This window comes from Lagopus leucura, unplaced genomic scaffold, assembly GCF_019238085.1.
Source record: "Lagopus leucura isolate 7727_CA_CO unplaced genomic scaffold, USGS_WTPT01 Super-Scaffold_73, whole genome shotgun sequence".
Lineage (NCBI taxonomy): Eukaryota > Metazoa > Chordata > Aves > Galliformes > Phasianidae > Lagopus > Lagopus leucura.
The window spans coordinates 76,483,293-76,499,385 of record NW_024962252.1 but is presented as its reverse complement, the minus strand read 5'-3'; the positions used below and the strand labels follow the sequence as shown (position 1 = coordinate 76,499,385).

At 45.9% G+C, this 16,093-nt stretch overlaps 1 protein-coding gene across 1 annotated transcript; it reads right to left on the bottom strand.

The window, feature by feature from the left end:
• Positions 1-1,147: 1,147 nt before the first annotated feature.
• CALM2 (calmodulin 2) lies at positions 1,148-13,579 on the bottom strand. The gene is made up of 6 exons (XM_042879786.1): positions 13,475-13,579; positions 9,189-9,219; positions 4,721-4,864; positions 4,538-4,644; positions 3,530-3,665; positions 1,148-2,390 (listed from the first exon to the last, which is right to left on the bottom strand). Exons 1-6 carry the CDS (start codon positions 13,475-13,477, stop codon positions 2,362-2,364), a joined length of 450 nt encoding a protein of 149 aa, XP_042735720.1. The 5' UTR covers positions 13,478-13,579; the 3' UTR covers positions 1,148-2,361.
• Positions 13,580-16,093: the final 2,514 nt, after the last annotated feature.

Sequence of the window (16,093 nt, the reverse complement as noted above, 5' to 3'; positions counted from 1 at the left end):
TACAAGACTTCAATATTTGACCTAGAAACTTCTTTTACGTATCAGTAACATGAACACTGACATTAGAATCAAGCCTGCTCTTTCATTAGTTACAGAATGCTGAACCATGTGCAGCTGAGACAGTGTTAGAGCCACCTTCTTAACCCACTCATTCATAGTCTTCACCCATTCATTGTATGAATTGCAACCATCTCGGCCAAGGCAGTCTGTCAGAAAAGTGAGGCCCCTTCTCTCTTTTTACTCTAAGTTGGACACATTCAAATGCATGCTGAGATGTAATAGCAGACTGTGGCTGCTGAAAGACACTGAACTGACAAACAGGGCTTCCAGTCAGACTCTTGCATACTTTCCTTACCTTAGAAGTGACACTTCCAGTAGCCCTACAAATCAGAATCTCAAATTCTTATCCCATACCAGTTAGAAATCAATATCTTATAGCTAGATGCTAAGCCACAGGATGAGCGCTGTGTAAATGGCCTTTCCAGTTCCTCATATTCAGCCTCCATGAACTTTGTGAATCCAATTGTCAAGGCACAAACAACTTAAGGCACTCTGATGGATGCCATTTAACCACTTTTGATAAGCCCTCAAAATGGAGGTACTTATAGTCCTTTGGAAGCTGTGCTTTTGGAGATCACTGACCATGAACATTTTTCACGTATTTGTGCAATCAGGGATACCAGCTGTCTTAATTCTGCAAGAATCATCATATTTGATGTCTTTAAAAACATGAGGGAACTGCTCTGCAGGAACCAGTGGGGTCATCAGGTGCCAGAACACCCAACTAAGACAACCCCACAGCATATATAGAAGTCAGTCAATTCTCATCCAGGGTACAGAGGCAAAACAACATGAATAGCCTCTGCCATGCCTCTGAGGTCTTGGATTTGCCCTTGGTCAAAAAGAGGTTTGTTTTCTGTGTTAGAACATTGTAATTGTCAACAAAAAGGGGTACAAGCACAATCATGCTTACTAGCAGATCAGTAAGAAAAGGTTTTCCTTACGTACTTTGAGTTGACCACATCCTGAAAAGCAACAGACTCAGACATGGCAGTTTCAGAAAAGCCCAGGTGTGAGACTATGTTACCCCAAAGTAGCAGCTGATAGGGAATAAACTCCAAAAAATAATTAAAAGAAAGCAAACAGGTTTAGTTGTCTGAACAAGGAATTTTAATTTTAGGTCAACTATTGAACTAGGTCAACATCCAGTTCACAATGTCTACAGATAGTGGGCATAGCCAGTCACTATGGTAAGTATATTGAAGCACCAAGCTCCACACAAGACTGTAAAATACATTTTAAACTACTAGTAAGAAAGCTTCTTCAAGTCAACAATACTAATAAAGGGCCAGAGTTTACGGTCTAGGATTTCACCTTCCAAGCTCTTAAGACAGCCAATCCATCGCATAAGCAAATCAAACTGCTACATACTGAAACACAGAGCAGCAACTGTATTGAACAAATCCTGTAAATAATTCAAGGATACATTGAAACAGTATGGGTAAATTGTAATTTTTTATTGGAAAACAAATATACAACTTGGAATGGATTTGAGGCAAATCGTGCCATAAGCAGATTTTTTTTTTTTTTTGAAAATAAGTGGCTAAACAAAGTTTAAAAAGCATAGTAACAAGAGGAGAAAATGTTTTCTGGTACAGGACCAGCAGTACAAAAAAAATTGTGTACGAGTACCTGGATAATACACCCGTTTTGCATTAGTGCAACTTTTAAGATTCATATTGTTGACTGTCAATCGTCCACAATGTTAAGACTCCACATTTCAACAACATGTTACAGGTATGGCCACAAACAAGTTACTATGAAGTAAGTCAGAATACTTTCTACAGTGCATTAGCCACATATGCTATCCACGTGGTTTTATCTTGCAGTCAACTGTAGGAATCTTTAATCTCCATTAGCAGAAGCGGAATAAACTCTTGTGCACTGGAAAACTGGAGTCAGCATCTTGCTTTAAATAAGGAACTGCTAATGCATGGTAAAACCTAACTTACTTTATGTAACTTGTTACACTAGTCATACCTACATCTTCTAGAGAAAGCTATTTTTAAACAATCCAGATGTTCCCTCATTGAACCAACTCCATCTAACATTAGATGTGCAGAAGGGCTTAAATATCCAGAGTAAGCCACATGCAACATTTGTTACTTAGATCAATTTTCCAAAAATCAGAACAATGACAGTAAGATAAAGGAGAAAAACATGGAGGAATGGCCTTCTAATTACTATACATGCATATTCTTTTGACAGTAAGGGAAAAACCTTTTACAGATAAGTTACAAACAGAGAAAAGGCAAATAAACAATTTTGTACAAGAAATTTAACACATTCTGTACAACGTCTTCACTTCGCTGTCATCATTTGTACAAACTCTGCAAAAGGAAAGAGGCCAGAAGTTATTTAGAGAAGAACACGAGTTGCAACATCTGGCAAGTGACTTGCCTCACTAGTGGCCAATGACATTTCAAAATGTCATTTCCAGTTACATTAAAAAAAGACATTTCCCTTTTCTACCAGTCATGCCTATGCACCTCCTTTTTTTTTTTTTTTTTTAAAAAAAAAAAGGCAATTAACAGCTAAAGGCCTCTACTTCCATCAAAACTGTCAGTCCACCACAGACTTCCAAATAAGACTGTTCAGAGTCATCTCCTGTCAACCTGCAGTCACCCTTTACATGCCAAGAGAGGAGCCAATGCTGCTGAAGTTACAGTCAGCTACAGACACAAAACAGGTACAAACATTGGCATGGACTTCACAGCAGAATAGCTTACTGAACCACAGACTCAGTTTAGTGTCAGGAACAACAATAAAGTTTTAAAGAGAAGCCACACCTATTCCTTGGGAACAGTACCCTGGATGAGAAAAACTGGAAATACCCTAGCTGGTACTTCTAATATGCTTGGAAAGCTAAAATGAAAGCAAGCTTAGACAGCTTGCGTGCTCCTCAGAAGAGGAAAAAAACTTTTGCTTGCATGAGTTTATCTAAGTTTCAACATCACAAAAGAGAAGTAGAAAGTTAGCATTGCAGCTGATTTGTGTTAAAGTTTATTTTAAAGGTTTTCTAAAGATTGTAAAATTGATAGGTATTTTACAGGCTTTTCCTCTTAAATTTTTGAAATATTGTGGAAAGATCAGTGACCTGCCAGAGGTCAGAACATTCACTTTCCTGATGTAGTTTCAGATCAACATTTGTTAATAAACAGAACAGTATGTGAATAGCTTAACTAGCTTTCTTATACTAATGGCTATTAGCATTAAGAGTTTGTTGTTGTTTTGTGTGTTTTTTTTTTTTTTTTTTTTAATGCTGCATAGTTCACAGCTGCCTTAGGAACAAAATGGCAGTGACCCACTCAAACCTATGTATGTACTAAAAAGATGTTAGCTTGAAGAGACATTAAAACTGCTGAGGACCTCCCTTGTGAATGCTGTCCTATTTAAATTCTGCCATTACCAGCAACTGGAAAGTGCACCAGCATGGAAAGCGCACCACAATCTGTTAACAGCTCCTTACCTTCATAGTTTACTTGACCATCACCATCAATGTCTGCTTCCCTAATCATTTCATCAACTTCTTCATCTGTTAGCTTCTCCCCAAGATTTGTCATCACATGACGGAGTTCTGCAGCACTAATGTAACCGTTACCATCCTGGGAGGGGAAAAAAAACACGTTTATTCCAGTTTCCCTCAGGCCTAGCAACTCAAAGCTACGATTCCTAAGATCAGCACTGGAAGTTTACACAGATAGAACCACTAACATTTGCATGAGGCAATAAAGAGCCACAAGCGTATCTTATGTACTGCCCAGGATCTCAGAGGATAGGTGGATCCAGGTGAGATCCTTAAGGTCTCTTCCACTCCAAGCCACTCTACAATTCTGTGACTACACCATCTTAGAGAGGACTTTCAGAAAGAGCTTAAACGACACAGCCTACCTTACTGTCCTGAGGCATTACCATCACTGATGGTGACAAGCATCTCAGTCATGGGCCATTTGGGTCACTTGTTTATTTCTCAGACCAGGAGCAGTTTCTCACACTCCCACTTTATGGCAATCCAGCACAAAACCACAAGGCCTTCAGAGGCCACTTTTACACATCCCAGCCAGGACAGAACATCAAAATACTGGTGCATATGGACTCAAAGCTGCTTATTTCTTCCCCACACTGCACGATACTTGTGTGTTTTCTGATTAAAATTACATTTCATTTAAGGAGCTGATTAACAGTAGACAGCAACTTACTTGAAGTGAAAGATTCACAATGTATTTATTCAATTCCCCTGCCAGCCAACAAGTACTTAGGTACCACAGCAAGCAAAACAATATAGCAGATCTCTACTGTCACCCACAATGACTCATCTGGCTTTCAGGTACAGCACCATAGTATAACTCAACTTCAGCACAACTAATTAACTAGTTCTAGACAGTAGGACTGCAAACGCCCCTTGTTCACTAAGGAATCTTATCAGAAGTCTGAGCTCTTCCAACAGAAGGATTTGTTGAGGTAAACATCTCAGTACCTTGTCAAACACACGGAACGCTTCTCTAATTTCTTCTTCACTATCTGTATCTTTCATTTTTCTTGCCATCATTGTCAGAAACTCTGGGAAGTCAATTGTGCCATTGCCTGCAAGATAATCGCTTTGTTAGAAAAAATGTTTCTCAATACTCCAGTAAACAGTTACTTATTGTTAAGATCTTACCATCAGCGTCTACTTCATTGATCATATCCTGTAATTCTGCTTCTGTGGGGTTCTGACCAAGTGATCTCATCACAGTCCCCAACTCCTTTGTAGTTATAGTACCATCACCATCCTTGTCAAATAGTGAAAAAGCTTCTTTGAATTCTGTACAACAACAAAAAGGAGTTAGTGCTTCCAGTTTTCCAATGGAGAGCTTATTTAACCTTTTCAGAACCACTGCTGTTTATTGGAGCAAGTTATTAAACCTGACTTCATATTCTTGAATGTGTAGAGCTCAGCCTGCTGGAACTGAAACATCAACAGAGTTGATGCCCTGATGGTGATGTTTCTGTCAGTCTAATCACCACGTTTTGGCTTGAAGAAAATGGAAGGTCATCCATTTCAGGACCAGTTGGACATTTGCTACAAATCACCTTGAAGAATCCTCGATACAGAGCTACTCCTTTCAGCTACCAACTAGAATAACACATCCTTGGCAAGATTTCTCTTATGAAAAAGTAGTGGGAATTACATTAAGAAAAAGCTTGAAAGTTGTACTCAAAATGCAAATGCTACGGCTTAATACACTTCTATTAGTAGTAAGAGACCATTCAATGGGCAGATTGTAATTAAGACTCAATGTAGAACAGCTTCACTGCATCTCACTTCTGCTGGACACAGAACTCTGAACAGCTACTTCAAGCCACAGTCCAGCACCATGGTTCCCACATTTGGCCATACCTTGCCAAAAAAGAACACCACTGCAGTACTGCAGCTTTTCAGTCTAGACTGTATCACAGCAGCTTCAGTAATCACTTGTTCAAGAGAAAAGGCCACTGCAGTCACACCAATTTCTGCAAACTTGCCTGGAAAACTGTTTCAGCCCTACTATATCTTGAAACAGCCCTCAACAGAACTAGTTAAAAGCAGCTGCAAGACTGGCTGTTTTTCAGTGCTACCTCTCAGGCCCCTACAATAGCTGTACTGTTGCCAGCAATATTAATACAAGCATAACATGTTTAATTGTAGTCCAAAAATGGAGTAGGTTTTAATCCATGCCATCTGTTTGTCTTCAGCTACAGACCTTCAACTATTTCACTGGACTGTAGCTGTTCACAGAAAAATTACAGTTAAGCCTGAAAAACTGATTTATTCCCTTATGCCATTCAGATCCTTTTGCAGCACTCAAGGCCACTCAATATCATGCCTTTGGGGAAGTTAGCTCAAGAGCATTAGAAATACTTCCACGAATTACAGTTCCTCCCCCATTTCCAAGTAACCTCCTTTCCAGATAGTGGATTTCCCAGATATGAATTAATCAAGTACAGCATAAAGCCTTCACCCATTTCTTACTCTGAAACACTAGATATTGAGGTACAAACTGGCAAGTGTTGGAAATGCAACTAAAAAATGCTGTTTGTAGTTCATGGATGCAGCTATCATATGAGAACCAAAGCCAAGTTCCATTCAAAAAAACAAAAGCAAACAAAAAAAAAAACAAAAAAAAAAAAACAAAAAGCAAGTCTTCCACATCTTCAGCTCCAAAAAGCCAGCTCTCGCTGTTCAGCACACAAGCCTTAGAGGAAGGCTACCACAGGACCAGATGGAACAGTTCTCTCTGCAGTGTGATTGTAAAAATATGGGCTTAGAAGCCTACCCAAACAAGAAGCTACAACCTGTACCTACAATAACTTGCAAGCAATCCTCAGGGCTAGGTTCCAGAAAGCTTAGAGGCAAATGAGTTTGCTAGGATCAGACTTTACATGAAGAAAGGGCTTTTTGGTCAAGCCCAGTAGCAACAACCATAGGCTGCCATCATTCAAGAACCTCAGAAGAGTGTCTCCAACAAGCATCAGGTACTCAGGTGTTGCTCAAAACAGCCACCTGTTAGCCACAGCCATAGACAAAGTCAGAACAGACTGCCACTATAACCCAAACACGAAGCAGACAACACAGCACTGCAGCAATTCCTGCAAGTCCAAATACTTGCTTTCTACACTTCCATAGAGTGCCCTGAGTACTTGAGATAACCAAAAGACAACTTCATCTTTTTTTATTCAACGACGCTGAAGTTATAACCACCATTCTACTCAGCCTCAGCATAACATCACCTTCCTTCAGTTAATTGCTACTGTCACTCTTGAACAGCTTAGACAGCTATTTCCAAACTTTCAAGGGTGAATGGGAATTGCTCTCCTATGACCCACCAAAAGTTTGTAACTTAAACATGACTATTTTAGCTATGAAACGAATTTAAATAGCTGTTGTGGTCAGCTCCCCAGAGGGCTGCAGCACACTAAGAACAAAGCACAGCAAAACACCATACATAGGTCTGCTTGTTCTGAGAGTCTATTTAGAGACCTCTGAGGTTTGGTGAAGGAAGAACTGCTCACTACACCAGTTGCCTTGGGACAAAAAGTATCTTTAAGTTTTCTTAGCCATCCACATCAAACAGTTCTGGCCTATTTACCTTGCTTAACGCAATGCTTAAGCAAAAGGAAATCCATCCGGCCTGGCAAATACAGTTCTGAACAGAGCTACAGCCACTATCCACACTCTGTACATCCCCAACTTGTGCAGTTAAGCCATTCATACAACAGATAGGCCCAACAGGTTTTTTGCCTCAGCCCATAACAAAAAAAAAAAAAAAAAAACCTCCAGCCTTACATCAGGGCAAGAATTTCCAGCATTTTCACAGAGCAGAAAGAACATATGGAATCTTTAATTGCATTCTGGCAAGAAAACCATATTTCAGATGAGAACTGCATTTTACCACTTAAAAATTCTACTCAATGAAGGGAAGTCTGTCTCTACCTTTACTACTGTTTCCTTAAGCCCATATTCAAATCAAAAGCTAAACTTCTGAAACTGAAATGGATTAGCAAGGGTTCAAGACCACCACGTAACCACAACCCTCGTCAATCACTTGAACTGGTACCTTTAACAGGTTCCCCATGCAAAGTACTAACCTTCATAGCAAAGCTAAGCAGTACACTTAGGCATCTGCAACTGTTCCTAAACATTCAAGCTAGCTGCTTTACAGATGAGCCTTGTTTTTGCATCAGAGGGCGATGGCTTTACTTGCAGACATTTACTTCATGAAATACCACAGCTGAGTTCTAAGTTCAGCCAATTATCCAGGCCATTATTCTTCCCAAGCAGATGAAAACTCTATTCTAGCATGACACACGTATTAATACCCACTTTTGGCTCCAGGAACTACTATACTATCATCGCTAATCCCAAGGTAGTGTTAAGAATAAGCTTCCTGTTTATACTCCATAATCAGCCAGATCAACTAATAAAGCTTCAACAGTTAAGAACTGAAACAATGAACCATTATCAAAGCAGCAGCAGCAACAATTGATAAAGCCTGCTCCCAAACCCCTTTAAGATGAGGCAACTCAAAGAAGTATGTAGCTGAACTAGATCTGACGTGTGCTTACAAGACAGCACCATGACAACACATAAATAGACTAAGAGCTTTCCACAAAACCATAATAGTCTCTTATGAGTTAGAGCAAGCTTCTGAAGTCTAAAAGCCACCAGAATATTCTTACTCTTAAAATTTAGCCGTTAAAGTAAAAACAAACTAGCTCACTTCTGTTTAATAGCGCCTGCAAGAACCACACCACAGCTAAATACCAAAGCCTCTCAGAGGTTGAATGCTTGAGTTGGTACCACGCTTCATCAGCTGAATCCAAACATCCCCTAACATCGTTTCATCTGACAGTCACACAGACATCCCAGTACTGTAGCTACACCCTTGTTAGAACAGAAATCTCAAATTGGAAAGCATCTGCAGCAAGGCTGAGTTCTGCATTACCAACGCATCGATATGACTCCAGGCTACAGTTAGTCAAGCTGAAATCAATCTTCAGAGAGAGCAGCAACAGATGCTGTTTGTGCAGGGTGCACAAGAATGAGACCAGTCTCAGGGGCCAGCACTAACACTTGGGAGTTACATCTCTGCTTAAGCATTTCAGAGCATGTACCAGACCTTCGGAACAGTCCAAGTACACAATGCAGTTCCAAATATGGAACATCAACAGTTATCGTGAAAGCACTGTCTGCTACTATCTGAACAGCTAGTCTGAAATACCTCCACTGACAACAGGAGAGCACCAAGTAAATTATTTTGCCTTATGCTGGAAGGTGGTTTCAAACTTTAAGTCCACAGACCTCCCCCATCCTCCCCCACAACCCACACACACTTGTTTGCATTTAAATAATCTTCACAGCTTCAATAAATAGTTCCAGTGCCTACAGAACTATTTACAACTGTTTTAGCAGACAAAGCTTCAAATTCATCTTGTTCATTGGTGTTTTACAGAATAAGCTTTTAAGATTTAGGCAATAAGTAACAGCATCCACCAGTATCTCCTCAGTATTTAAGAAAGCTAGGTAACTTGCATAACATGGACTGTCACTGGATTAAGAGATGCGCCAGGTTAAGTAGGAGTATCAGCACAGCATATGAAAACCTCACCTGCGATCTGCTCTTCTGTCAGTTGATCAGCCTGCAACAGAAGAGAACAGCATTATAGTTACTGAAAAATTTCAGCAAAGATACATATTTGTAGTTGCCTTTGAATCCGGCAACTTCTCCTCAGGATTTGCCTTCCTCATTTGTAAATAATTCCAATGAACGCAGCTCAGAAGTCATCGAGATAGCCTGCTAAGAACTAGCAGATTGTCATTTCCTGACCCCATAAATATCTGATACACCAAGAATGGATTTCCATGCGCAATTACCCAAGCTACTCTAAGAAACCCAAGGCCTGCAGGTCCCCCCAGATCAGTTAAAGGGGCTCATTAACACACCAGGCTATCAGCGCTTCCATTAGACACTTTATACCTTGCAACAGTATCCCCCTACATCCCAAATTTAAGGTAGGTTCTTGTCTCTTCTCAGAAGTTACAATCCTGTAACTAGGAAAAAAAAAAAGATGTTCTTCCCTAGAATTAAGTACGCCCTCCACTAACAGAACCTCAGGTCCAAGGCAAGATAGCAAAAAACAGAGCCCACATAATAAGTACTAACAGCTTCCACCCAATCTGGTAGTTTCCATGTATTTGCATTTTAGTTGCCTAGACTTCTTTCAAACTTATCTGCAGACAGCAGTAACGCAAGGCAGCTTACAGACTCACCAGGCAAAGGCCCAGCAATACAAAGGCCTACAGGTTTGGCATCAGTAGTTAGGTAAGCACCACTTCATACATTCTGTTATCTGGGACCAGTTTAAGACCAATTGGATTTGACAATAAAAAAAAACCCTTACAGTCTTCAAGGACAAATCCAACTAAGCTTCAGCCTTGATAGAATACAAAGGTGTTTAAGAACAGTAGAAATGTCTTCCCTAGGTTTCCAAGTCAGCTGGTTCTTCAAACAACTTCAGGACAGCTGCATTAGAGTGGTGAGGTACTGGAACAGGCTGCCCAGAGAGGTTGTGGATGCCCTGTCCCTGGAGGTGCTCAAGGCCAGGTTGGATGGGGACCTGGGCAGCTCCTTAAATGGGGAGTTTAGTGGCCCTGCATGTGGCAGGGGGGTTGGAGCTTCATGATCCTTGAGGTCCCTTCCAACCCTGGCCATTCTGTGACATTAACAAGGCAATCCATTTCATCAAGGAATCTCTTTTGAGCTCCTTACCTCATAAAACACTTAATAGTCAAGACTTCAAAACACCAAAGACACCTTCTCACTGCAACACTATTTCAGTTCATTCCCATCGTGATCATTTTATCAAAAACCTTTCTATTATCTCTACAATATCAATAGCATTGTTTTCAATTGTGTTTGCCTACAAAGGCTGCCCTACACAACAGCATTCTGTTAGTGTAGTACTGAGATAGGTAAGCATCACCTGCCCATTTCTGCTGATTTTGATGTACATTACATCTCCACATTGTTTACACTGAGCTCACACACACAGCTAAACCGCTTACAAGAAATATATGCATGGTAATAGTCCAAAATAAAATAGCCCAAGATAAGGGCAGCGATAAGCAGTTTCCCATACAGCCTCTGACTCATCTACACCAGAAATCAAGATCACAACCACAAGCAACTTCTAAAAGATCAGGTGAGGAGCATTCAATAGCTATACCCTCTACTTGCTCCCATTTCAGCAGCTGTAGGCAGTATTTCTTTAATGAGCTTCTCAAGAGTGGTATCAAGACAAGTGAGGAAGTCATCAATTCCACATCAGGCTTTGAGAAAGTGTAAGCATCCTGCTGGACACTTAACAGAAGCCTAACAGATTTCTGCTCAGCAGGAATGTACCATTAACACAGACATGTACCTCTGTATAGTATTTACATTTTTATCACTCAAGTGAAGAGAGTTATGTGCTACATTTCCACACGATATTTTTAACCCCAGAAAGCAGTACATCAAGTGTAAGTAGCAAGAACCTACTTTATTTAGGTCAGTACCTCAGGGTTACCAAGTTGAGTCACATACTGTTTTATATAAACCGTTTTATGTAAAGACATGACATTAAGCAGTGTTTAAGCTGCTAAGTGTTCCTGAACTCTTGCAGAGACTTACAACTTCCTATAGCCAGCAGCCACGAATTTGGATGAGCTCTGTCACTAGCTTCAACAGGCATGGCCTTTGTGAAGAGCACGACACTTACTAGGAGCCATAGGTACAGGGCAGCTGAAAGATAAGCAAGGAGGTGGGGCAGGGCTGAACAAACACCATCTGCACTCCGCAGTGCCGGGCACTGCAGGGAGCACTGCGCAACAGCAGCCAGAGGCGGAGCCAGCAAGGCAGCCACCCACTGGGCTGCATGGAGGCAGCAGCGGCCCTCAGCCCCAATCCCAGATCCCTGTTCCAAGTACAGGCCAATGCATTTCTGGTGGAGGTCCTTTGGGGGTTCCATGCCAAACTGCAGCTAGGTACTCCCACATCACATCATTGGCCAGTACACGCACCTTCAGTAACACAACCCTGACTCCAATAACAGTCACATTATGACCACCTAGTGCTCCTCACTTTAGCCCAACATGCTTCTTTCTTAAAGAAAACATCCTTCTGAAAGCCTCCTCCTCAAAGGCTTCGCAGCTTGGGTACGACCTCCTCTCATCTACACTGCAGCATTTTTACTGCAGTACCTCCCCTCCCCCATTAAGTCAGGGGCCTGACAACGTATCCACACTGCCTAGGGAAGAGGGAGCTGCAATATGCAGCAAACGCAGCCTCTGGAGGTAGTGTTTCATTACAGCCGGCTGTTATGCAGTAACACCCCTGAATATCCCTCAACAGATCCACATCTCACCAACACTACCTGACATGGAGCTAGAGGCAAATCACAGAACAGATAAGGCAGCTCCCTTCAAAACCTGGCAGTCTGGTATACCTCACACGTGCCAGATCAGAACAAACAGCTCTGTTCTGCCAGAATTAACCAAAGAACGAGAACCACAAGCACACACAGACTAGAGTGACACCTGCAGCAGGTCGGCTTACACCGGCACGAAGTGCTTTACTTCCCCCAACACATGCAGCACCGGGCCGGGAGCCCTGAGGCTCAGTCCGCAGGGGCTGCCAGGAGCCATGACCGCGCCTCCTGGACACACCCATCCCTCACTGGAAGATACTCCATTTTTGGTTCTGTACCGATGGCCACGGCCAGCCAGCTTGGAATTACTGCTCTTTACAGACAGCCTGCCGATTATGCTCACAATTAAAGAAAAGGCACAAAAATCGAGCTTCAGTTCATTTAACTTCTTTAATTAAAGCGGGTGAAAAAGCTTTAAGTGCCCATCTTTCGTGTTACACAGCAGGAGTCCATAACGGTGGCAATGAATGAAAGCAGTCAGTCCCACCACACTGCACCTTCTCTTAGTGCACAGGTCGCTCTGAGCAGCCATCGGTGGAGGCTTTGCGACACAATTATTTTCTGTATATTTCAGCATCCGCTGAAATTTCAGCAACCGAATCCGTATCCTTTGCGATTCTCCAATCCCAACCTGCTTTAACTCGGCAGAATCGATCAGAATCCTAAACAAACGCACCGCTTAAAAAAAAAAACTGCACTGCGCTTGACCAAGACAACGCAGTACCGTCCACCGCAATGACCAAAACGGGAAACCAGAACCGCTCACAAAAAAAAAAAAAAAAAGCTCACACAGAGCAGCAGCAGGGCGGTACCGCGGCCTCGGCCCCACCGCGGGGCCAGCGGGAAGGAGGGAGGAGGGAGCGAGCCAGCCGCTCCCCGCCGCGCTGCCGGTGCTGCCCAGGGGCTGTGGGCTGCGCAGCGCGCCGTGCCAGGCACAGCGCCCTCCAGCCGACCGCACTCCTCCGGCCGCGTTCCGCAGGGGCAGAAGGCGAGAGGCTGAGCGGCGCAGGTGCCGCCGTCGCAGGGTTTCCCCCCCACTCCGCCGCTCCCGCGCTCTCCTCCCCGAAGGAACCGTTATCCACCGCCCCCACCACCCCCTCCCCCCCCCCCACCCGACATGGCGCCCGAGCTCAGGGCAGTTTGAATTTTGAATCCGCACCAACGCCCCAGGGCGGGAAAGGGACCCGAGCGGGACTCGCCCGACGCCACTTCCTCCTACGCGCAGGTCGCCTCCGAGTGGGACCCTCTGCCCCTGCCCGCCCCGCCGCGCTCTGCCCGCGGCCAGCGGACCCCTCACCTCGCCCCACCCCGTCCCGCCGCCCGCACGGCGCCTCGCCCCGCAGCCCCCCGCCTCCCTCCCTCATCCCGCAGGCACCTCCACCACCCGGCCCTCCGCCCGCACGGCCCCGGTGCGGCCCCGCGGACTCACCATGGTGTCTCGTCCCGGCTGCGGGGTGCGGTGAGAGCTAACGGCTGCACGAGGCGCACCAGCGACCTACCCGCTCGACGGCTCGCCTCACACTGAGCCCTGCCCGGCCGCCAGCCGTGCCTCATAAACCGCCTCACAGCCCGCGCGGATCGCTCCGCGCCGCTCCCTCCCCCCACCCCTCTCCCCGTCAGGGAACGGCGCTGCGAAACGAGTCCCGGCTCCCCGCGCTCAGCCCGCCGGGCCCTCCCGCACCCCCGCCTAGCCCTGTTTCTGCCCCCGGACCCCCGGGACCCGGCGCCGGGAGGCAGGGGGAGAAGCGAAAAGGGTCGGACGCTCGTCGAACGCCGGCGGTGGGCGCCGGAGGGGCGACCCGCGGGACTATTTGTCCGAGCGGAGGAGGATTCTAGAAAAAACGTCGCTCCGTAGCTGGGACTCCGAGCGGAGGGCGCCGATTGGTGGATTCGTACCTGCAATGCGTCACTGGGACATGCACAGTCTGGGCTGGAGCGGCCCCCTCCCCCAGCCCGCCCGCAGTGCGCGGAGCCCGACCCGGTGCGGCGGGTTCGGCCTTAGGCCGGGCTGCGCCGCCGCCTGCCCCGCCGCCTGCCCTACGGCGGCCCGGCCCGGTCCGGTCCGTTCCGGTCCGGCACCGCACGGCTCTGCGGCAGGGCGTGCCGGGCAGCGCTGCGGCGGCAGTCGGACCGGGCTGCGGGCCCATCGGCGGCGCCCGCCGCTGGCGGTGGTGCTGGGCGTCGCTGCTCCCCGAGGGCTGCAGGGCGGCCTCTCGAGCTGACACCCCACCGACACGAGTTGGTTGAAGGCGGCCGGGTTGTCCAGCTTACAGATGCGTGTTCTTATGGCTGTGGTAGTGTAAGGCAACAGATAGCCACTGATTTTTCAGTATGAGCAAGGCTGCCCGGTGTCTGAGAATCACAGCTTCAGGGCCGTGAACGTGCTGTAAAACCTGGAGCCCGAGTGTGGGTGTTCTGACCCAAGTTGGAAAACAAATCTTCCTTCACCACTCAATAAAAGTGATCTGCTTCCATTCTGCATCCATTGCAAAGATGGTTGGGTTGGCGCCGGCACAGTGCTCACCAACAAGCCTATCTACCCATCACTGTCCCACGCACGGGGCAGCAGGCTCTGCTCAGTGCAGGGAGGGATGCCTCGCCCAGCCCTGCTCTCACAGCTCCTCTGGCTCGGGGCCATGGGAATGTGGTGGGGGTTGTGGGCCCTCGGCAAAAGCTCTGAGTTCTTCCCTCCAATCCTTAACTGGAATTCCTGGGCTTGCTGTCTTCATGGAGCTGGTGTCTGCTGAATTTGGAACTGAAGGGGAGCATCAGCCTTGTTCCCAAGAGTGCATAGACCTTCTATGAGCCCAGGGCCTCTCGCCCTCTGCTCCCTGCCTGCGTTGCTACTGAGAACACAGAAAACACCATGATATGCTTAAATTCGGCTTCCTGCCTTGAAACCCAAAGTTGTGCTACCTTAGCTTTTTAGGCCTTCTTTCAACCTAATGCATTCATCGTCCAAAAATCAAGCACACTGAAACTGCTGTCCTTTCAAACCCTGGCAATGTTGTAAAACGTGTAAATACTTTTAGATGAAGAAAAGTTTCCAGAGAAAGCAGCGAGCATCCCAACCATCGCCATGTGTGCTTCCCCACGCCTCTGTGGTGTAGAGCAGCAAGCCCTCACCTGCAGCTCCATGCCAATGAGCGAGGAGCAATGCAGCACTGCTCCCCACTGTCACTCTGATACACCACCTAGGAGTGACATGGCCTCTGTGAAGCTGCTAGCACAGGTCCTGGGAAGGCAGCAGCTCCATCTGCACGGTGCCATGCCATGCAGATTGAGCCCTGTGGTGGCACGTGGTTTTGACACTGTGGCACTGGAGCCGCAACGATGCTTGTGTGCTCCGTATGAGCCACCTGACGGCTCTTTACACACTGATCTGCACAGCATCTCAAGTGGGACAAGACATCACACACTGCCCTCACAGGCGGGTTACGCCTCTAGTTCAAAGAACCACCTGAAATGAGGCGTACGACATTTCCATGCATTGGCCCCAGGGGCTTGCCCAGAGGGCCGTGGCAGTGCTGTCTGAGGCATCGCATCCTGCCCCTGTCCTGCTCCTGGCATCTGCTGCTGGCCTCTTGGGAGCACTGAGGCTATGGGAAACACAGGGCCCAGGGCTTAAACAAAATGTAGGCTCTGTAATTACAGCCTGAGGGTCTGCGGTGCAGTCGGGACTTGAACACAAGTCCCTTGGAACCCAGCCACTGTAGCGCTTTTTTTCTGTATGTGTCCTTTTAAACTACTGGGTATCTGTACTGTATTCAATTATTCATACCATTCAGTTTCCTTTAAAGGCTGAGGAAGTCATGAAGATAATCCTCTTTCTGCCGTATGTTTCCCGTGCCCTCTGCTTCTCTCCTCTATTCCTCTCCCCTTTCCCTGTTCTCATGTGTCTCCTGCTTTCCATCTGCATTTCCCTCAGCAGCACCCATTTCCTGTGGGTTTCATCACCACCCCCACCTCGACTCCATCTGTTGCAGAGATCAGCAGTGAAGTTAACTCGCGATTACACTCGCAGGGAATCTCGCCAACAGTGTGGCAC